The 15,434-nt window shown below is 54.5% G+C and overlaps 1 protein-coding gene across 6 annotated transcripts; it reads left to right on the top strand.

Moving 5' to 3' along the window:
* The first annotated feature begins 3,408 nt into the window (after positions 1-3,408).
* KANK3 (KN motif and ankyrin repeat domains 3) lies at positions 3,409-15,292 on the top strand. Of its 6 annotated transcripts, none has more exons than XM_040239534.1 (13): positions 3,409-3,478; positions 6,707-6,856; positions 7,175-7,241; positions 8,389-9,666; positions 9,746-9,845; positions 10,052-10,243; positions 10,341-10,425; positions 10,917-11,133; positions 13,460-13,602; positions 13,731-13,931; positions 14,005-14,103; positions 14,816-14,885; positions 15,022-15,292. In XM_040239534.1, exons 3-13 carry the CDS (start codon positions 7,208-7,210, stop codon positions 15,030-15,032), a joined length of 2,430 nt encoding a protein of 809 aa, XP_040095468.1. In that variant the 5' UTR covers positions 3,409-3,478; positions 6,707-6,856; positions 7,175-7,207; the 3' UTR covers positions 15,033-15,292. The 6 variants fall into 6 exon arrangements, with proteins under 6 accessions (XP_040095468.1, XP_040095466.1, XP_040095469.1 ...); XM_040239532.1 differs by having other exon boundaries at positions 6,707-6,843; positions 7,171-7,241; XM_040239533.1 differs by lacking the exon at positions 3,409-3,478 and adding an exon at positions 4,365-4,454 and having other exon boundaries at positions 6,707-6,843; positions 7,171-7,241; positions 15,022-15,291.
* Positions 15,293-15,434: the final 142 nt, after the last annotated feature.

Below are 15,434 nucleotides of genomic sequence, written 5' to 3' on the forward strand. Positions count from 1 at the left end.
AACAAGTTCGTCATCAATGGCTGCTAACCTCATGCAAGGAGAGACAAGGGGTGTGAGCCTGATCTGAAGGAACCAACAACACTCACCATCAGGTCAAAGGCATTAAACCCTAGACTAAACCTGGTTCTGGAAACAACTGCCAATTTGCATGAAAGATGAAGGGCAGATGGGATCAGCACCACCCAGACCATGGGAATCAGCCTGAATTGTGCAACTGATTCATTTGTAACGGAGAAAAGGGATGGAGCCGGAACCCATGAATTAAAAGAGACTTAAAAAACATATCATTTTCTTTTTTTTTTTTTTTTTTTTGCATGGGCAAGACTAAACCACAGTATCTAGAGATTCAAACTTGCATGATAAACTACTCAGAAATACTAGGCAGTGATTATTACACAAGTCACAACAGTGGTTGCTTTTCAGAGTGAGGAAGCACCGTGATTGAGACGCAGCCTGTCGGAAGGGCGTCTGGGGTTGCTGGTGATACGCTCTTTGGGGACCTGGGTGGGGGTTAGAATGATGTCTGTCTTCCAGCTGAGTTTCCCAGATTCAGCACTATCAACATTCAGGTCAGATAACATTTAGTTGTGTGGGAATGTCCTGTGCATCACGAGATGTTTAGCAGCATCCCTGGGCTCCACCCAGTAGAGGTCAAGAACAGCCCTCCCCCACTCCATCCTGACAGTCAGCAAGGGCTCCAGTTATTGCTGAATGTTCCCCAAGGGGCATAATCACTCCTGGTTGAGAACTGTCGCTCAGGAGTGTCTTAAGTCATGCATCTATTTTGTGTGCTTTCTTGGGTCTGACTCTGTGTGTGCATGCATTTTATTTACTTTTTACTTTTTATATTGGAGTATAGTTGATTTAGGGCCTCCCTGGTGGTTCAGATGGTAAAGACTTTGTCTGCAATGCAGGAGACTCAGGTTCAGTCCCTGGGTCAGGAAGATCCCCTGGAGAAGAGAATGGTTACCCACTCCAGTATTCTTGCCAGGAGAACTCCATGGACAAAGCAGCCTGGCGGGTTACAAAGAGTCAGACACCACTGAGTGGCTTCCAGAGAGAGCGCGCTACAGGTGATTTATAATATTGTGTTAGTTTCAGGTGTACAGCAGAATGATTCAGTTATACATGTATCTATTCTTTTTCATTCTTTTCCCATACGGGTCATTACAGAATACTGAGTAGAGTTCCCTGTGCTATATAGTAGGTCCTTGTTTATCTATTACTGTAGCCCACCAGGCCCCTCTGTCCATGGAACTTTTCCAGGCAAGAATATTAGAGCAGGTTGCCATATCCTACTCCAGAGGCTCTTCCTGTCCCAGGGATTGAACCCGAGTTCCTTGCGTCTCCTGCATTGGCAGGTGGATTCTTTACCACTAGCCTCACCTGGGAAGCCCCATTTTATATATAGTAGTATGTGTATGTTAATCCTAAAATCCTAATTTATCCCTCCCCCCCTTACCCCTCCCCCATAACCTTTCCCATTTGGTAATCATAAATTTGTTTTTGAAGTCTGTCAGTATGTTTCCGTTTTGTAATATCTATCTATCTATTCCACTATAGTTTTTATGGGGGAAACAACAGTATTCTATGGCTTATCTGGAAGAAGGAAAAAGACAATGGAAACAGCCCAGGAATTTTGCAACAAGTGGAGTATTAGATGTTAAAATATATTCTAAAGATACTGTAGTTAAAACAGAGTAGCACTGGGACAAATGGATGAATCTCTGAAATAAAGTAATCTACCTCCAATGTGCCCCATTTTAGCAGATTAAGTCTGAGCTGCTTCAGACATACCCTTCTGCCTGTCCCTCCAGCTCGCCTCCCACCAACATCACGACTTAGTCAAATTTCACCATATCACCCTTTGCATGTGCAATTTCTACTATCTGGAGCACCTTTCCTTAAGTGTCATCCTTGCATGCTGCCTACCCAGACACTCTAGGTCAATGATGTGTCCCCCTTTCTGTTCCCATAGATTCCAGCTCCCACCCCTCTCACCCCTTTAGCATAAACCATAACTTGAAAGTCTATCTCCTCCTCTCAGGTTTGAGGCCCAGGATGGCAAGGACTATGTTCCCCTCAAGGACTTGCACAGTGCCTAGAACACTGTAGGTGCTCAATAGATGCTAAATTAATTGAGAAAAAGATCTGGAGGGTCATTTTAGATCATACTACATTCCAACTGGGTTACAGAGTTCAATGCAATGTCAAATCATTCTCTGAACAAACATTTAAAAACTTTTAATTGAAGTATAGTTGATTTACAATTTTGTGTTAATTTCTGCTCTACAGCAAAGTGACTCAGTTATACACACACACACACATATATATATATAAGTATTCTTTTTCATAGTCTTTTCCATTATGGATGATCACAGGGTATTGAATATAGTGGGGGCTTCCCAAGTGGCTCTAGAGGTAAAGACCCTACCTGCTAATGCAGGAGACATGGGTTCAATCCCTGAGTCGGGAAGATCCCCTGGAAGAGGGCATGGCAACTCACTCCACTATTCTTGCCTGGAGAATCCCATGGACAGAGAAACCTGGAGGGCTATAGTCCATGGAGTTGCAAAAGAGTCAGACACTCAGTCGGACTGAAGTGACTTAGCATATTGAATATAGTTCCTTGTGCTATACAGTAAGATATTGTTGTTTATCTTATTCTGTATATAATAGTTTTTCCTATTTCTCCCAACCCCTCCTTAGCAACCAACATCTGTTCTCTATGTCTTCAATAAACATTTATTAAGTGCCTACTGTGTGCTCAGGGCACTGGATAAAGCAGTGACCAAAATCAATCAATTCCCTGTCCTTACTGGGAGATAGATGGCAAACAAGTATACAAATAAATTATATATATACATATTTTCCAGATAGTGAAAGTAGCTATCAGGTTCATAACTGGAGAAGGTCCACGTTAGGTCTTTAGAGGGCAGAAACACATAGGTGGAGCCCCCAAAGGCCGGAGAAGGTGGCCAAGTGAACAGGTTCAGGGGAGAACACTTCAGGAAGATGGAAGAGCATGCACAAAGACCCTGAGGTCGGAAAGATCCAGGGTCCGGATCCCGCACCCAGACACTGGGAAAGGAGCATCAGTCCTTCCAGCTTCCACCTAAGGGATCTTCCATATATACAAATCCCACCGGGTAACTTTCCTACTTAGAGTCTTCCCATGGCTCCCTGTCCCCGCTAGATCAGATCCAAGCCCTTTCGCCCTAAGCCGGTCAGCCCTCAGCTCCCCTCCCTGGACAGAAAGCCCTCAAAGACCGTCACTCCAGGCTCCGCCCCATCCCCGCCCCCAAACCCTGGGCGCGGGCCAGCGCGGCCCACCCCACCTCACCATTGGACAGTTCGGAGGGCATAGGGCTCTGGTTGGCTGATGTGGTTGTCAGTTAGGGTCCAGGCCTTGATAACCCGTCCCCGAACTTCGAGGGGGCGGGCTCGGGTGCGGGCGCGGCTGGGGCTGCGGCTTCAGGTAAAGCACCAGCTTTCTGGGCACCGATGGGGAATCTGGGGGGCGGGGATCAGGGGTACGCACCGGGACGGGGCGCTGCGCTTCCAGCCCCTCTGCGGGCTCAGCGCGCAGCGATGGGGAGGGCGCAGTGTTCTCTGCTTGGAACCCCCCCACTCCCACACTGGGAGCCCCAGGTGGTGAGCGAGCAGAGTTGGGGCCGTGTGGATTCGTGAGGTCTCATTTCTCCCGCCCTTCAGGAGCGAACCTGGGGGAGGGAGGGGTTGTTCGCCCCCTGTGCTCCCACGAGTTCGGGATCCTTTGCCGGAGTCGCTCCCGGACAGCTTGGGGACCCGAGTCCATCCCCTCGCTCTGGACATGAGTGTGTGTGTCTGTAGGGTGATTCGGAAACCGCGTTGGGAGGAGGGACGGATGGCCCCCGGGGCCGGCAGACAATGGGCAGCGGATGGAACCGCCCGGCAGCGTTTCCTGCAGGAAACTGCTCTGTCTCTGTGAGGCTGTCCTAAGGGGACATGGGGGTGATAGGGTGCTGACCTCAGTACCTCTCCCCTCGCACCATCATCAGCCTCCAGCCCCACTTCAGAGGTCTGAGAGTCCCGCCCCAACATCAGAGGGGGTGCCTCCACCCAGAGCCTCAATCTGGGAAGATGCCCCTCGCCCCAAGACCGGGATCTGAACTGCCTTCCGTATTCCCCTACCCCTCAGGTTTTGCGATCACAGCTCTGAGTCCCAAAATAATCCCTGGGGCGGGAGTGGGGGCGTGTGGCGTCGACTCTGACGTCCTAATGAAGGGTCTCAGGCAGAGGATGTGGATCTAGCCGTGACAGCTCCTCGGGCAGGGAGCGGAGGACAGGGGAGAGCGGTTGCATGCCCCCCGCCCCCGCTCTGGCGAGGGTACAACCCCTGGAGTCACCAGACTTTGGCCCTGTTCTTCCCATCAGGGACACACGCAGGAGACAGGCAGGAGTGCAGGCTGGTGGTGAGTGGAGGGCTGTTTATAGAAAGCCATCAAGTGGAGTGGGCAATGCAGTGGGCGTGTGTGCTAAGTGGCTTCATTCGCGTCCGACTCTTTGCCACCCTATGGACTGTAGCCGGCCCGGCTCCTCTAGCAATGGGATTGATTCTCCAGGCAAGAATGAAATACTGGCAAAGGTGCTGGGTTCAAAAACCTCCTTCTGCCCATGTACGACCTTGGCTGGGTCACTTCATCTCTGAGTCTCAGTTTCTCCATCTGCACAACGGGGAGAGGGGGAAAGAATAATGCTAAGAAAATCTACTTCAAAGGGCCTAGGAATTTTTTTTTAACTAAATTAACACCCATAAATTGCTTAGAATCGAGGCTACCCCCATAGCAAATGCAAGGGTTTTTGTTATATTGCTATTTACTCTTCCTGGGGCTGCTGCTGCTGCTTGGTGTCCGACTCTGCGACTCCATGGACTGTAACCCGGCAGGCTCCTCTGTCCATGGGGATTCTCCAGGCAAGAATACTGGAAGGGTTGCCATGCCCTTCTCCAGGGGATATTCCCGACCCAGGGATCGAACCCAAGTCTTCCGCATTGCAGGTGGATTCTTTACCATCTGAGCCACCAGGAAAGCATCTTCTTGGGGCATCCACCCATTTTTCAGGCCAATTTCTGGGTCTGGCTGCTCCAGCTGGTTTGGGTCTTAGGAATGGCCCAGAGCTGTTTTTTTGTTTGTTTGTTTGGATTCCCAGGGTCTTGGATTTGGGTGTGGCCAGGCCCCTGAAGGAAGGGGGCTGATCCTGCTGAGGCAGTTGGCCAGCTGTGTGTGAGGCCGGCCCAGACTTCTAAGCCCCAGGCCAGGTTTTCTCCATGACCTAGCTCTTCCCAGAGAGCTTCCTGAAAACAAGTCCTGAGAGGCACTGACTGTCCTCTGTGCTGCCCCGCTGGCCAGCCCCTTAGAGCCAGTGTGAGGGACGGGAAACAGCTGCTTCAGGACGGCACGTTCCCCACCACTCCCTCCTCCCTTGGGGAGTGGGGGTGGGGGAGATGTCAGGGACCCAGGCTGGACAGAGGTGGCGAGTGGGCCTGTCTCCCCAGCCGTGGAGCAAAATAAGTCAGGTGGGCCAGCCGGTGGCTGGTGGGTGTTAGGTACGCAGGTGGTCATCAGGAGTGCAAGAGACCTGAAGAGGTGATGGGGAAACTTGCCAAGTGGTTAGTGCAGATGGGCAGTAGGTCACGAAGAGTACAAATTGGGGCTGGTGGGCGCCTGCTGGTGGAGGGCTGGGCAGACAAGAGCTCCCCAGAAGATGAGCGGAACTCAGTCTGAGGACATTTCCCATAGGTAATCGACTGAATTGCTTTATGCCTTAGCTTCCCCATCTGGAAAAGGGGGAACTCTCCTTCCTTGCAGGTTTATACTGGGGGAGGTACATTAAATGAGAGCAGGCACAGAGTAGGCACTCGATCCAAGCTGCTTGCAGTTCTCTGAGGGTTTTTCATATGGGCTCTTCAAAGCCCCATCTTTCCTGCCCTGTACTTTCTGAAACAAACCACAGTAACTGTGATTGTGGACTCAATAACAAAGTTCTGGAAAAAATCCCTGTTAAATATCACATTATTAGATGTGACCCAGTCTTCAGTTTCTTTTTTAGATTTATTTATTTTTATTTGTTTGTTTTTGGCTGCACTGCGTCTTTGTTGTTGCGGCTTTCTCTAATTGTGGCAAACCCAGGCTACCCTTCATTGCCTTGCAGCAGTGCATGGGCTTCCCATTGTGGTCACTTCTCTTATTGTGGAGCTTGGGCTATAGGCATGTGGGCTTCAATAGTTGTGGCACACGGGGCTTAGGTGCTCCACTGCCTGTGGGATCTTTCCGGACCAGGGATTGAACTCACGTCCCCTGTATTGGCAGGTGGATTTTTAACCACTGGATCACCAGGGAAGCCCCTCCCTCAGTTTCTTACAGCCTCCATCACATCACCTGAAGAGTCTCTCTCCCTTTAGCCCCAAACATAGCCACAGCTCTCACAACCTGGGTGCTTGTGGTTCCACTACAATTTCTCACAAACTAAGGGCAGAGCCCTGTGGCACTCCAGTAGAGAGATCACAAGGAGACTTTGCATTCTTGGTGCCTCTGTTCCAGAACTCTTCATCATTCCTAAAGGATCTCACAAGTGACACTGGTATAAATTTGGATGTACAATTATATTTTGTTTGCACTCTAAGGAAAAAGTGTAAGAATTCTGTTTTCTGTTTGTTTCTTTTCAGTATGCAGAATCTGACCAGATGAGTTTTTAATGAGCCCAAGAAAGGCTTCCAACTCTCGCCTTCCTCCTCTGAATGTTCACACTCCACCCCTTTGAGCGTCAGTTTCTAATTTCCCCCAGGGACTGACAGAAACCTCCACAACCTCCGCAGGTCTGGAAAGCACCGACTCCTGCCCTGCCCCCAGCTGCTCTGATATCACCATCCCCTCTTCTTTTGATGCCCTTCCCACCCAGCAGGCTGAGGAGACCTGGTACAGGAGGGCCCTCACAGTCATTCATTCCAAATTTTCAAGGCCACTTGAGAGAGGAGGGATGAGAGGACCTGTGTGTGTGTGGTGGAGGGGTAAGGGGGTGGAGAGGAGCACTTGGGTCTGTTTACTCATGCAGAGTCCAGACAGACCCCAGAGGCACAGCCAGAGGGGCAGGGTCCAGCCCTACCCACCCTCACCCCTCTGGGGGTCTTTTTCAGGGTGTGAAAAAGGTGGCGGCTACTCCAGGAAACATGGCCAAGTTTGCCCTGAATCAGAACCTGCCGGGTAAGTGTGGAAAATGGTGTTTGTGTGTGTATACATCCACACCTGGCGCCCAGGTGCCCACACAGCCCTGAAGTTCCCTCCTCTGCAGAGCGGTCAGAGGGCTCTTTATAAAGGTGGATAATGTCCTGGCCCTGCTTAAAATCTGCCTCTGGTGCCCTATTACAGGTGGAATAAAACTCCAGCTCCTCACAGTGGCCCAGAAGGTTCCTCACAGTCTGGCCCGAGTCCACCTCTTCTAGTCCTCTCCCTCCTCCCTTCTTTCACTCTGCTCTGCACATTCTCACCTCCATCCGCTTTTACTCTGGTCCACCCTGCTTATTCCACCCCAGAGCCTTTGCACGCACTGTTTTCTTTTAGGAACCTTCCGTCCCAAGCTACTTTCTCCTTCTCATTCAGGGCTCAACTTCTAAGTTCCCTCCGCAGAAATCTGCTGGAACAGCCAGAGCCAAAGCCTGTCAGTTACTCTCTGTTTCATCTTGAAATTTTTATTATTGCCCTAAGGACCTTTTTTGAACGTTTGTGTTTATCTGTCTCCTACAAGTGGGCAAGGATGCTTGTCTTGTTCATTGCTATGTCCTCAGTGTTTGGTACACAGACGGAGGAGCCTGGTGGGCTGCAGTCCATGGAGTCGCTAAGAGTCGGACACGACTGAGCAACTTCACTTTCACTTTTCACTTTCATGCATTGGAGAAGGAAATGACAACCCACTCCAGTGTTCTTGCCTGGAAAATCCCAGGGACGGGGGAGCCTGGTGGGCTGCAGTCCATGGAGTCGCTAAGAGTCGGGCACGACTGAGCAACTTCACTTTCACTTTTCACTTTCATGCATTGGAGAAGGAAATGGCAACCCACTCCAGTGTTCTTGCCTGGAAAATCCCAGGGACGGGGGAGCCTGGTGGGCTGCCATCTCTGGGGTCGCACAGAGTCGGACATGACTGAAGCGACTTAACAGGGGCTCAACACGTGAATGCACAACTTTTGGGGTACAGATAGGTGTTTAAACCTCGGTGTGCAACCGCAGGTGTGCAGGGTTTGGAGCAGGTGGCGTCGTGAAAACATGTCGTGGGGCGGTGGGGCGGCGCTCCTTTTGTTAGTCTCTCTGCGTCTCCCCGGCCTGACGTTCCTCCACGCCCCTGTCATGTCCGCAGACCTGGGCGGCCCTCGCCTGTGCCCCAGCGCGACTGGGGGCGCCCGCAGCCCGAGCTCACCCTACTCGGTGGAGACCCCCTACGGCTTCCACCTGGACTTGGACTTCCTCAAGTATGTGGAGGAGCTGGAGCGCGGCCCCGCTGCCCGCCGCGCTGCGGGGCCCCCGCCCGCGCGCCGTCCCCGCGCGCCCCGGGCCCGCCTCTCAGGTGCGCGCAGCCCAGGCGCCTGGACCTCCAGCGAGTCCCTGGCTAGTGACGATGGCGCAGCGCCAGGCGCACTCTCCCCGGGTGCGCCGTCCGCGCTGATGCAGCCGCCGCTGTCCCCGCGCGCACCCGTGCGCAACCCGCGCGTCGAGCGCACGCTTCTGGAGACCAGCCGGCGGTTGGAGTTAGCGCAGGCGCAAGGGGGCGCGCCCATCCCGGCCCGCGCGGCCCCTCGCAGCCCGCGCGGGTCTGGCCACAGCAGCCCCGCCCCTAACCCGGCCCTGGCCTCGCCGGGCCCCGCGCAACTGCAGCTGGTGCGCGAACAGATGGCCGCGGCGCTGCGGCGCCTGCGCGAGCTCGAGGAACAAGCGCGCGCGCTGCCCGAGCTGCAGGAGCAGGTGCGCGCGCTGCGCGCCGAGAAGGCGCGGTTGCTGGCTGCGCGCCGTCAGCCGGAGTCCGACGGGGAGGCCGAAGCGCGCCCGGACAAGCTTGCTCAGCTGCGGCGGCTCACCGAGCGTCTGGCCACCTCTGAGCGCGGCGTTCGCGCCAGGGCCAGCCCCGGGGCTGACGGCCCAGACGGGTCGGCTTCTAGCCACAGCGAAGGTGAGCCGCCGGATCTCGACCGGGCGCCCCAGACAAGGGAAGCAGGCACCCAGATCGTGCCGGAGACCCAAAAGGCGGGAGTCCAGGCGGTGCCGGAGACCCAGGAGGTCGGCGTGCGGGCAACTGCTGAGACCCTCGAGGCGGAGGCGTGGGTGACGGAAGCTCTGCTGGGGCTGCCCGCGGCCGCCGAGCGCGAGCTGGAGCTGCTTCGCGCCAGCCTGGAGCATCAGCGCGGGGTGAGCGAGCTCCTGCGGGGCCGGCTGTGCGAGCTGGAGGAAGCCCGCGAGGCTGCTGAGGAGGCCAAGGCCGAGGCCGCGGCGTCCCGGCCCCAGCCGTGCGAGGCTACCACCCAGACCCCGTGGGATTATGTGGAGAAGACCACGCAGACCGATGCTCCAGTGGAGGCCCCAGCCCCGATGCCGGAGAACCCCCCCGGATCCACGGATGGTGACAGGGCCGTGGCACCCGCGGGTGAGTCCCCGTCCCACGCTGAGCCCTGGCTTGCTGGCCGCTGAATTCGAACTCAGTGTCTTCATCCGATCTCCACCAGGCACCCTCAAATCCATCATGAAAAGGAAAGACGGTACACCTGGTGGCCAAACCAGCCCCGGACCAAAGAGCCTGCAGTTTGTTGGGGTCCTCAATGGAGAGTGAGCACTTTTCCCCTCCCCATGGCAGCATCTGCTGGGACACAGACTGGAGTTTTGAATCCCAGCTCTGCCCCTCGCTCTCAGCGTGGTCTTGGCAGGCCTCAGTGTCCACATCTGTAAAATGGGGGCAGCCACTTCCCACCCTGCAGGACGCCAGACTGAGCCCACGGGGGAGGCTCAGCATATGCCTCCCACCCTGCCCCCAGGTATGAGAGCTCATCCAGCGAGGGCGACAGCGAGGATGGCGCTGCCGAGCCCCCGAGGAGCAGTTCCTCGGGCTCAGGCGACGACAGCGGCGCAGCATCCGACTCCGAGACCCCTGGCGCTCCCAGCTGCAAGGAGGACCGGGACGCCGAGCCGGAGGCAGAGCAGGAACCTCAGCCGGGTGTGCAGGGGAGGTGAGCCGCGCGGGGAACACGGAATGGGGACGGCTGCTCTTTCCCCCGTCTTTCCACTCTCCATCCCGACCTCTCCTGGAGTCTCTCTGTCTCCTAGGTGCGAGCTGAGCCCGCGTTTGAGGGAGGCGTGTGCAGCGCTGCAGCGGCAGCTGAGCCGGCCCCGCGGGGTCCCCCGCGACAGTGTGAGTGCATAGAGAGCCCTTCACAGGAGTCAGAGGCCCGCCGGGGACCCCGTCTGATGCCTGCCTAGGGAAGAGCATCGCCTTCTTTAGAGTTAAGGGGGCCCCAAGTTCAGTCATCTCGCGTCAGGGCCCTCCATGGATACCAAGGTCTCCAAAGGGATCTCTGCCCCAGAACAGGGCTGATCTTTCTCTGATTTCCCCAGAAGGGTCCACCCCAAGCCCCAACCCCATCCCGGACTCCCCAAAGACAAGCGCTCACCGTCTTCCTCCACTCCTGGTTCTCTCAAAGGCTCTTCCCGGGAAGGGGAGCATCCTTGCCCCCTGGGGCCTCGTACCCACACTGACAGTACTCCCTCCTCCAAAGGGTTGCGGCCCCACGGGTCCACGCCCCTCCTCAAATTCAGAGGGACCAACCTCCCCTGCCTGGGTTCCCAGACCCGCCCCCACACCTGCCCTGGACCCTCGCTGATATCTCTCTCCTGTCCTGGCAGGGCGCAGCGCGCCTGGTAGCCCAGGAGTGGTTTCGGGTGTCGAGCCAGCGGCGCTCTCAAGCGGAGGCTGTGGCCGGGGTCCTGGGTGCAGTGGCGCGCCTGGGGCGGGAGCTGCTGCAGCACGTGGTGAACCTGGCGGATGGCAATGGAAACACAGCCCTACACTACAGTGTGTCCCATGGCAACCTGGCCATCGCGAGCTTGCTGCTGAATACGGGTCAGCATTGAGGAGGGGCGGGGAGGGCACTAGGGAATAGGGATCCACGGAAGGGGGAATCTGGGTAATGCTGGGCTGGCACTACCATCCTGCACCTGCCAAGGACTGGCATTCTCACCTAAACTCTCACCTCCCATCATCTCAGGTCACTGTCTCCTGTTTTCCGACTCCCACAGTCCTTGGGGCTCATGGGACCAGTAGCCATTGCTCCCACGCAGTTTCACGGCACTGCCTCCTTGCTCACCCTCTGGCCCGTTATTAACACCTCCTTTATGTACTCTTTCAAACTCCTCCTGCTGCCCTTCCCTCACTTCAGCCTGCTTGCTTATCAGACTTCATTGAGGCACACAGTAGACTCTCTGGTGTTTCCTGAATGAATGAGCTTTCATGGAGCTCTGGGAGGGTGTGGGAGTGGAGAGAGATCAGTTTTACTTGATAAGTATCAAACATAATTTCCAACAGAGGTAAGGGCCATGACAAGATAAAATCAGGGGAGGGAATCAAGAAACAGGGTAATCCTTTAGCTTAGGATCCTTCCTTAGCAAGGCCTCAGAGAAGGGAAAAGCAGGCAGGGAAGATAGGTGGGGTGCCTGGCGAGCTGCAGAGACCCCACTGTGGTTACTTTGAGCCCCTTCTGCACCTAACATCCTCCACCAGGGTCACAGAAGCTTGAGAGAGGAATGGACACCTAGACAGTAGGCTACACAACTCAGGGATGCCCTTAGTCCTGACTTAACCACCCACCTTTTAAAACAGTTATTTGGTTGTACCAGGTCTTGGTTGTCTCACGCAGGATCTTTGTTGTGGAATGCGAGATCTTAGTTGTAGCATGTGGGATCTAGCTCCCTGAACAGGGATAGAACCTCAGGCCCTCTGCACTGGCAGCACAGTCTTAACCACCGTACCAAGCCCTGTGACTTAAAACTTACTTCTCAGCCCACTGTCTCAGATCTCCTCTGACTAGGACATCTACTCCAATACCCTGATCCCCTCCTTTCCCCAAACCTCTCCCACCATTCATCTCCCCAAACTGCACCATCTTGAACTTTCAGAATGGTGGGGTACACAAGCATTAAACACCCTGGGGAATGAGATCCCAAGGTAGGTGCTATGATGTGTGGGAGGGGACCAAGAGGGCAACAGAACTGATCCCAGAGGAAACGGAGCTGAATTTGTGTTCATCTGTAAAGAACGGGCAGCAACAACCAAGCTGTTTCCCAGGGCTGCTGTAAAAAGTACCACAAAGTGCCACAACATTGGAGGTTTAGAACAAATTGTGTTGCAGTTCAGGAGGTCATTAAGTTCACAGGACTGGTTCATTCTTAGGGGCTCAGAGTGAAACTATTCCATGCCTTTCTCCAAGTTTCTACTGATGGCAGCTCATCTCTGCCTTCAGCATCACATGGCGATTTCTCTGTTTCTTCTGAGGATATCAGTCATATGGAATTGTTCAGTTGCTCAGTCGTGTCTGATTCTTTGTGACCCCATGGACGGCAGCATGCCAGGCTCTTCTGCCCTGGAGTTTGCCCAAATTCATGTCTATAAGTGATGGGGCCAAATTTCTTTTGATCTGTTCTGGCTGCTGCATGGAAACTGGAGTGGAGTTGGGACACTAGGGGGGCCCAGCTGAGAGTTCTCTGGGGGACCAACAATGGTGGTTTTGTGGGCAGTAGTCCTTTTACTGATGCTTTCCAACTGTGGTGTTCAAGACTTGAGAGTGCCTTGGACTGCAAGATCAAACCAGTCAATCCTATAGGAAATCAACCTTGACTATTTATTGGAAGGACTGATGCTGAAGCTCCAGTATTCTGGCCACCTGACGTGAAGAACTGACTCATTGGAAAAGACCTTGATGCTGGGAAAGACTGAAGGTGGAAGAGGGCAATAGAGGATGAGATGGTTGGATGGCATCACCAATTCAATTGACATGAACTTGAGCAAACTCCAAAAAACAGTGAAGGACAGGGAGGCATGGCGTGCTGCAGTCCATGGGGTTGCAGTCAGACACGACTGAGTGACTGAACAATTAGTGGGAGGTATTGCTCTAGGTACTGGTGGATACGGTGGTTTGGACAGAACCAAGTCTCCAAACCAGTCTAATAGGGAAGTGAGGAAACCTTTCAGTGAGATGGAAACAGAACTCTAAAGGTGAGAAGGGCCACATGGCTCTTGGAAAGGGAAGAGCCTTGTAAGGCAGAGGAACAGTAAAATCATGCATGACCCTCAGTGACCAAGCTGGCTAAACAGGTGGTGTACCTGATGCTTGGAAGGGAGTGGACGAATTTAGGTGTCAGCTTCTTGAACTGACGCCTCTTCTCTCTCCTAGGGGTCTGCAAGATTGACCACCAGAATCGAGCTGGCTACTCTGCCCTCATGTTGGCAGCACTCACTTCTGTGGGGCAAGAGGAGGACATGGCTGTGGTCCAGAGACTCTTTCACATGGGCAACGTTAACGCTAAGGCCAGCCAGGTGCATAGATGCCTCCTCCCTGGCTGAGTCCAGGGGGCACTTTTACTTCTAGAGCCAAGTCTCTGGGAGCCCCCTCCCTTTCCTGCAGAGCCCACACCAGCCCTGTCCCTTTCTTTCCCTCTCCCCAGACAGGACAGACAGCCCTCATGCTGGCCATCAGCCACGGCCGCCAGGACATGGTAGCTGCCCTGCTGGCATGCGGGGCAGACGTGAACGTGCAAGATGCAGACGGGGCCACGGCGCTGATGTGCGCCAGCGAGTATGGGCGCTTAGACACTGTGCGGTTGCTGCTGGCCCAGCCGGGCTGCGACCCTGCCCTCCTGGACAACGTGAGCCACCATGGGGCTGGTGTGGGGTGTGGTGCCTTGATTCAGGGAGCTGACTGTCTCCATGATCCCTCAGGAGGGCACCAGCGCCCTGGCCATTGCCCTGGAGGCTGAGCAAGACGAGGTGGCCGCTCTGCTGCATGCCCACCTGAGCTCAGGCCAGCCTGGCCCCCAGGTGAGTGCGACCCCATCCTGCAGAAATGGAGTTTACCAGCTGCACAGCTCAAGGATACCAAGTATCCTCCCAGAAAAGTGGCTTCTCTTTGTGCACCCACCAGGGGAGCACTGGGTGGCGGGAACCTGGGTCTGATGTTCAACCTTCAGAACACCCCAAGGGTTAGACACACTTTCTTATGTAAAGTGAAGGTCATGAGCCTGAGGCCTCCAGAGGGGCTTGCCCTAAGGTCAGACAAGAGTTGTTAGACCTAGCTCAGACTATTATGTCTGTGGATTCCCATTACAGGCCCAGAGCAAAGGAATAAAAGCATCCTTTGGAGTTAGTCCTCTTGCCTGGAGACCCCATAGACAAAAAAGCCTGGCAGGCTACAGTCAGTAAGGTTGCAAAGAGCTGGAGATGAGTGAGCAAGCAAGCCACTCACACTTTCGCTTTAGAATTAGGGAGCAGGGCAAGAGGATTCAATCTGTCCCCAAAGGGGAGGTGCTTATAAGCCAAAGTGCCAGCACTTTCCTTATTAAACTTGCCCTTCCAGCCTCCCCTTCCTGCACTCTCCTGTACATGTGTGGGAAAAGAACCACAGAGGTCAAGCACCTCTTCCAGGTCTGATGGACAGAGTAAGTAAGTAAGTCAAGTCACTCAGTCGTGTCCGACTCTTTGCAACCCCGTGGACTGTAGCCCACCAGGCTCCTCTGTCCATGGGATTCTCCAGGCAAGAATACTGGAGTGGGATGGGACAGAGGCTGGATTCAAATCCTGGCAGCCTGGCTCTGCTGTGCAAGGTGGGGTTCCACTTAGGGTCACTGAAGACAAGGGACCTCCAGTAGCTTAAGCATCTCCGAGTGTTAAGCGGGGTTGAAACCCAGTGTCCTGTCTGCAGGAGACTGACAGGATTCCGCCCCCAACCTCTCTCACCAGCTATCCCCTGATTCACCCACGGCCACGCCTGTTGAAGGAGGCTGCAGTGACAGTGGAGAGGAACCCCTGCCCCAGTGACTGGCCTCACACACTGGACCGAGACTGGGGGTGGGGGAGGCAGAGGCAGGTCCTGATCTCTGGGCAGAGGTCTGTGGCCAGAGGCTCAGCTTGAACGGCACAGGGTGAGGAGGCAGCTGAGGGGGTGAGACAGCCCCTAATCTACCCATTCCTCCAGCCTTTTTACCTAATAAAACCTTGCTAACTCATCTTGTCCTGTTTTGGAGGTGTACATAGACACATGGTTCTCCCTCCTCACGAAGAAAATGCCTTGTTGGGGAACATCCTCTACTTTCAGAGTACAGTGGGTCAATGACCACCTGGGGGCCCCACAGAAAGATTTTGGGAATCTAATG

Source organism: Oryx dammah, unplaced genomic scaffold (assembly GCF_014754425.2).
Source record: "Oryx dammah isolate SB20612 unplaced genomic scaffold, SCBI_Odam_1.1 HiC_scaffold_5, whole genome shotgun sequence".
Lineage (NCBI taxonomy): Eukaryota > Metazoa > Chordata > Mammalia > Artiodactyla > Bovidae > Oryx > Oryx dammah.